The 7,500-nt window shown below is 43.7% G+C and overlaps 1 protein-coding gene across 1 annotated transcript in view; it reads left to right on the plus strand.

Moving 5' to 3' along the window:
* Positions 1 to 7,500, plus strand: part of LOC123499251 (solute carrier family 22 member 7-like) — a 24,153-nt gene that overhangs the window by 3,509 nt on the left and 13,144 nt on the right. Inside the window, exon 2 of the mRNA XM_045247042.1 lies at positions 5,665 to 5,787. Within this exon, the coding sequence (XP_045102977.1) occupies positions 5,665 to 5,787 (123 nt within the window). The remainder of the gene's footprint in view (positions 1 to 5,664; positions 5,788 to 7,500) is intronic.

The raw sequence follows: 7,500 nt of genomic DNA on the forward strand, positions 1-7,500 counted from the left end.
CTGAGACCACAACACACTCCACACACCGGGAAAGCGAGGCCACAACCCCTCGAGTTACATCCCGTACCTATTTACTGCTAGGTGAACAGGGGCTACACATTAAGAGGCTTGCCCATTTGCCTCGCCGCGCCGGGACTCGAACGCGGCCCTCTCGATTGTGAGTCGAGCGTGCTAACCACTACACTACGCGGTGTGTTTCACTGTTTGATCTGCTGCAGTCTCTGACGAGACAGGCAGTCTTCCCCATTACGGAACGAGCTCAGAGCTCATTGTTTCCGATCTTCGGATAGGGCTGAGACCAGGCACACAACACACACCGGGACAACAAGGTCACAACTCCTCGATTTACATCTCATACCTACTCACTGCTAGGTGAACAGGGGCTACACGTGAAAGGAGACACCCCATATCTCCACCCGGCCGAGGAATCGAACGCGATCCTCTGGCTTGTGAGTCAGCGCTCTAACCACTGAGCTACCGGGCGTGTGTGTGTGTGTGTGTGTGTGTGTGCTCGGGTAGGTGAGTGGGTATGCCCATTCCTTTATGATCACGTGGTGGACTCGTGATGACTACTCGTATCCTTTCAGAGAGAGAGAGAGAGAGAGAGAGAGAGAGAGAGAGAGAGAGAGAGAGAGAGCAAATTCTTCTGCATGGGTATGGCTGTTGTAACCTTTAATGCGTCACACTGTAATCCTGAACTTGTTTTCGGATTGTCATCTGAAGGGAACGATGCCTCAATGGGTCTCTCTCTCTCTCTCTCTCTCTCTCTCTCTACGGACAATCCCACTTGGGTTCGGCCAGTCATAGTTCCCACACACACACACACACACACACACACACACACACACACACACAACCGGGGTTCGATTCCCCGGCCGGGTGGAGATATTTGGGTGTGTCTCCTTTGACGTGTAGATGGTGTTCAGTGTTCACCTAGCAGTGAGTAGGTACGGGATGTAAATCGAGGAGTTGTGACCTTGTTGTCCCGGTGTGTGGTGTGTGCCTGGTCTCAGGCCTAGCCCAAGATCGGAAACAATGAGCTCTGAACTCGTTCCGTAGTGTAACGTCTGGCTGTCTCGTCAGAGACTGCAGCAGATCAAACAGTGAAACACACACACACACACACACACACACACACACACACAACCATTCGGTTTCGGCAGAAAGAGAAAGTTTCATGGAGCTCGGCCTGGCTCCACTGGCCACACACGAGTGTGTCAATAGTGAGTGAGGATCGACATACACTGGTTTTCATGTGTCCCTTCATAATCAAACTATCCCCTATCTCACTTCTTGGTAAATAAAATAGAATAAGAAATACATTGATTGATTGATAGTAATGTTTTGGCTCGTGAGTCATATGAGCTGTGTTTGATATTCCAGGTAAGTTTTGGCAACTCAGCAGCGCGTATTAGGCGTGAGAACTGATGCTGACGTGTGTGCGTGTGTGTGTATGTGTGTGTGTGTGTGTGTGTGTGTGTGTGTGGGTGTGTGTGTGGGTGTGGGTGTGTTGGCAGGAAGTGGAATAACGAGATGTTTCGTTGATGTAGTTGGTGGTGAGCAGTAGTGGTGCAGGACAAGGTCACCTGTATTCACCACTCACCTGCGTGTAGTCAGTGCACCGTCAGAAATATATTAGCTCGCTGTACCTACTCCTCTTCAACATTCAGCCTACGGTCCCAAGCCTCTCATCCACATACAGAGTCAGTTAATATTTGTAAAACGGGAGATAGGAAGAAATTGGCCTTTGAATGACGTTAGATGAATGGAACGAACTCAATAATCAGAGTCTTCCTGTTGAGTCTAAAGGAACTTCAAGAGAGAATCGAAGACTTCTCAGTGAAACATTCAAGAGAAAGGACAAAGCAAAGCACAGTAATATAGAAAGCCAAGCGAATGTAAGAGTGAATTTCAGGTATTGTGATAAAAAAAAAAAATAATAGGGAACAATAAAGATGCACAAGAGCTATTTAAAATCAAGAAAAGAACTAGAAATAAAAAAAAAAAACAAGAGAGAAAAGAGAATTAAAAGAGTAGAAATGGCTGGCTAACAATAATAAATGTATGCCAGTGATTTGTGATTAAGGAACTGCTAGGAGAGTGACAATGAAAGACTTAAGACAAAGAAAAAAGAAAAAAATGAATTACAAGCAATGCCATTAAATTTCAGAGTGGGTATTGAAGCGATGGTTTGTGTCCTGATTCGTCACTACATGTGTCCTGTACTTAGCGTGCACGTCACCTTCAACAGTCTAGAAAATTAAGAGGACATATCAATAAAAAGTGGAAATGAGGAAGACAAAGGGAAATGATCAAGTGCGAGAATTTACCATGATTCTAACCACGACTGCACTGTGTCTGTCCTGAATGCCATCGACGCCGTGGTACAGTGGAACCATGCGTGCTTTGAGGTTCAAGGGTCTTCAAGCACACGGGTTCGAATCCTTTCCACAGTCTGAGTGCAGGTTGGGCTTCCTCACTCGGGGCAACGGTTTCCTAGCGGGTGGGCTTTAAGATAGAAGATACCACAAAAAAAGTATCTCCTTTATCCCAGAAATTCCCGTGAAAAGCCCACATGGTATTAGAAAAAATGCATTGTGAGAAACACGTTGAATACCAAGAAACGGCAGTGAGGAAAGTTTCAGATTAAAGGAAAATGGAAAAGCAAACCAGAAAAGTTAAAATTGCGGGTGTGTGTCCTGATGTGTTGCCGCGAATGTTGTAAGCTTAACCTGCATAAACATTGAAGTCATGCGTGCGGCTCCCTCCTCCAGTACCCTCTCACCCACCTGTGTGTGTGTGTGTGTGTGTGTGTGTGTGTGTGTGTGTTTGCGTGTGTAAGTTACAAAATGTTGTGTTGGCCTTGGATGTCGCTTTGTGTTGAATATAATGCGTTGTTTCCCACACGTTGTGATCTTGCACGCACACACACACACACACACACACACACACACACACACACACACACACACACACACACACACACACACGCGCGCAAGCACGCACGCACACACACACACACACACACACACACACACACACACACACACACACACCACAAGTTCTACCTTGTGTAGCAGTAGCAGTGTACAGCGGTCTCCCTACTTAAGCAGTTTTCTCACGTAATGTTCGGGATTTGATGGTTCAAGTAGTTCTGTAGAAAATACTGTTTACATGACTGTATGATGTGTGTTTATTTAGTTTGCGAATAAATAAGTTTGCAGTTGTGTGTAGCGGGAATTCTTCCCGTGGGGTGTGCATAAAAAAAATTACCACTTCGTCCATTATAAAATGTGTGACAGCACACATGAGTATTGTGTTGCATAAGTTGCTTCATGAAATGGAGAATAGCAAAGTTGAAGGCTAGTTCACCAGGATGCGCCACTGAAGGGAAAGGAAAGCCAAAGCTGGTGGTGAACATTGAAATTTCCAAGGATGGAGATCTCCGGAAATGGACATAATGTGCTCCACATTTGAAGATAAATAGTCAAAGAATATTTTATTGTCATGCAGAGAAGTTAAGGGAGAGACATACAGCACAGAGACTACTTAGAGAGTGACTCTAAAGTCGAAGCCCGTTGGTGGAAAACTCGAAGATAGAGGAGCGTGGGCACGAGAGCATGCAAGTCAAGTCGCTGCGCACACAGACACAACATTCAGCTTTGGGAAATGAGACTATAGAGCAGGGCTTCTCAACCTTTTTAATCTTATGTGTCCCTCGAAGTCTTTCAGTATTGATCACGTACCCCTTTCCCACAATGCAGCGTCAGGAAGGGTAAGAATAAATGCATGGTTTATTGACTTAGTTTATTAAGTTTAATTTGTGTTATATGTGTGGAGCAGATAAAATTTTTAATTAATATTAGTATGTTTCTATGAGGTAGTGTCGATAGGAACTGGTACCTCACAGGGAGACACTATATGTGACTAACATGCAATACATTTACCAAAAAGGAACTATATCAGACAATTTTCGATCATTATGGCAGTGAACTAGTGTTGCTTCCAGCTAGTTGCAACTTGTAACTAGTAACAGTGATAAATAAGTCACTGTGTGTGTGAATAACATTTAAAATGATAAATCAGAACAAATATTATAGGTTTGCAAGGTTGTGTGGCAACTGTAATCCAAGAGAGCTTCCTCTCAAGTGATATAACTCCAAGAGTTTCCTTGCTAACGTTGTTAACGTGTCCTGGTTCTAGTGAAGGACACATCCAGCCTAGCACATGTAGGCCACATTGTATACTGCAAACAAATTTGCAGTTATTCAAAGCTGAAGTATTTTGATAAACCTGCCACGTACCCCCAAAATTCCTCTCAAGTGCCCCTGGGGATACGCGTACCCCAGGTTGAGAACCCCTGCAGTATAGAAAGTAAGAGGGAACAGAGAAAGGGCTACAGTCAGCTGTTTCAGACAGCTGTGTTTCGGTGTGGAAAACATGAGATTTGGTAGAAGAGAGATGTGGTGTTCTACAGATTGAAAGTCATATCCAAGACCGCGAATGTTCCAGAAATTAATAAAGAAAAGTAGAGGAGTGTGTCAAGACGGTTATGGTCGATACCGAAAGAACAGTCCGATCTGGGGACATTTATGGCTCCCTCCCCAGAAAGGGACTCTGAGGATGCTATAGGAATCTTCATTTTTAACTTTGAATGTTAAGAAGGGTGTGTGTGTGTGTGTGTGTGTGTGTGTGTGTGTGTGTGTGTGTGTGTGTGCGTGTGCGTGTGTGGATGTGGTTTTAAGTGAAGGGGAAAGCATTATTTTTAGAGTGCAGGGAGTGGCCGCCCCCTTGAGTTGTGATACATAAAGAGAGACATTGATTGAGGTAACAGCATCCTTTAATGTGAAGTTTACACCACCCCCTGAACTGGTCTATAAGACCAGAACTAGTGCTATTAGACCTCTCTGTGAGTACTTAATCGTTTTTGCGGGTGTCTACTGCTTCCTGGAAAGGATCACCGCATAGCATTTGCATAAAAGTACAGGAAGAGACACCTTTTGTTGTAGAAAAAAAAAAAAAAGAGCTGAGAAAAACTGAAGGACACACACACACACACACACACACACACACACACACACACACACACACACACACACACAGCGTAGTGTAATGGTTAGCACGCTTGGCTCACAACCGAGAAGGCCCAGGTTCGAGTCCCGGGAGCGGCGAGGCAAATGGGCAAGCCTCTTAATGTGTGGGGTGTGTTCATCTAGCAGTAAATATGTACTGGATGTAACTCGAGGGACTGTGGTCTTGCTTTCCCGGTGTGTGGAATATGTTGTGGTATCAGTCCTACCCGAAGATCGGTCTATGAGCTCTGAGCTCACTACGTAATGGGGAAGGCTGGCTGGGTGACCAGCAGACGACCGTGGTGAATTACACACACACACACACACACACACACACACACACACACACACACACACACACACACACACACACACACACAGAGAGAGAGAGAGAGAGAGAGAGAGAGAGAGGCGTTCTTGGAAAGCCTTGAAGAGGAAGCGGCCAAAAATCTCTCTCTCTCTCTCTCTCTCTCTCTCTCTCTCTCAAAATTTGTTAGCATGTCATCATTGAAAGGATTATTTTGCGAAGCATTCACCTACCCGCGTGTTGCCTGGTGAACTCATAGTGTGTCCTGTTGTCTGACTGCTGCAGAGAAGGGATCGGTGACGCCATCCTCAGGAGGAGATGACTGCAAGAGCGAGGACTTCGATGCCATCCTGACCACACTGGGAACTGGAAAGTGGAATGCCCTCTGCTACATCGCCGTGGCTTACTGTATGTCCTTCCTCCCACCATTTTGTTCTTTAAAAGTATCATCTTTAAGTTTATTTCTTCTCCTTCACCTATAGAACATTGGAAGTGTGTGTGTGTGTGTGTGTGTGTGTGTGTGTGTGTGAATATATGTCCATGACGTGCTTCGCTTTTAAGATCAGACTAAAAGATACACGAAAGAGGAGTAACTTGAAAAGACCTCTCTCTCAGACTAAGGCCAACACTGTAGGCACAGGGTTTAATTTGGGCAAGCGGAATGGCTTGTCGGGCCACTCACTGCTTGGGGACCGCTCCTCCTCCTCCTCACTTTCCATCCTGATATCACGCCTCCCCCGCCACTACTCGCATACTGATGATACAGTATGTAAGAGTGTTTTTCTAATTATTCAGTACAAACATTATCTTTGGCTAGTGGTTACTTTACGCCCATCATCGCTTCCTTTTCGTCATCATAGCTATAATGTAGTTTTTAGTTTTTTTTTTTTTATTCCATAGCGCGCACTATGTAGCCTGCTAGTGACAGTACAGTGGCATTGTTGTACACTAGAGTGTCTCAGTGTAATAAAGTTTATGAACACACAAATGTCATCGGTTACTCTACATCCCTCCACGCTTCCTTTCTATCACTGCTTCTCTTTCTTAAACTTCGTCCCTTCTTTTTTTGTCAGAAAGTATTAGCAGTGCGCTAATAATGCACAGTAATATCGTGCACGTTTAATGAAGTTCTTTAACATGAACGATTCATTAAGTGATGGATGAGAGTTACAGTGAGAGTGTCAGGTGATAAACACTTCCTTTCTCTCAGCATTCTCTCGTACTTAATTACACTCCGCGTCGTGCAGAACCTTGCCGTGATCCCTGTCATAGCCCACCCGCCACTCACCGGACTCCCTTGAAAATTCCATCCACTTTACTTTAACTCTTAAAAGAATAGAATAGAAATCTATTTTCACTCTATAAGAAAAAATAATAATAATGATAATAAAATGAAATAAGTAAATAAATAAAACTAAGTCTGCGCATTGCTTAGCTACAAAAAAAAGAAAAATGTATCCATATTAGTTTATGAAAACAGCTTCCTCTATAGACAAATGAATATATAAATAAATAAATGTGTAAAAAATCTACCTTCATGCCACGTTTCCTGCAATTAAGGTATATAACTCGTAAGTCTCGTTATCTTGTAGTCTATAAGATAATGAGCATGAAAAAAGAAATAATCCATTATCAAAAGTAAAAAAAAAAAAAAATAAATAGTAGAAGTCTTGTGAGTGGCGGCAATACTAATGAACCCAGCCTGGCCAGGCCGAATAGCCTCACCTTGCAGTACCAGATGTTGCTATAATTATAAGATAAAATGCTCACATGTACTGGCTTTTACAGTAATTCCAAGGGTGAAGCATAATCGCATTCATAATTCGTAAGCCAAGCTAATGTGTAGTTTCTATTTTTACAAAATAGTAGGTATATGCCAATACCTAAGTGAAAAAAAAAAAGCATTATTCACTTGAGAGCGGCAACTCTTCCACACCCAGCTGGTGGCCTTGACACATTGGTGGCGCTGTGACTGACCTCGTGCCACCCTCAAGCAGAATGTTGGAGGTAGATGTGTACAGGAAAAAGAGGAGAACTGCATTCTTCCAATAGCCTGTTTTTACTTAAAGATTCACAGGAGGCATTTTAGATCCTCGTTGTGTACAGATCTATAGAACGTCA

This window comes from Portunus trituberculatus, chromosome 8, assembly GCF_017591435.1.
Source record: "Portunus trituberculatus isolate SZX2019 chromosome 8, ASM1759143v1, whole genome shotgun sequence".
NCBI classification, from domain to species: domain Eukaryota; kingdom Metazoa; phylum Arthropoda; class Malacostraca; order Decapoda; family Portunidae; genus Portunus; species Portunus trituberculatus.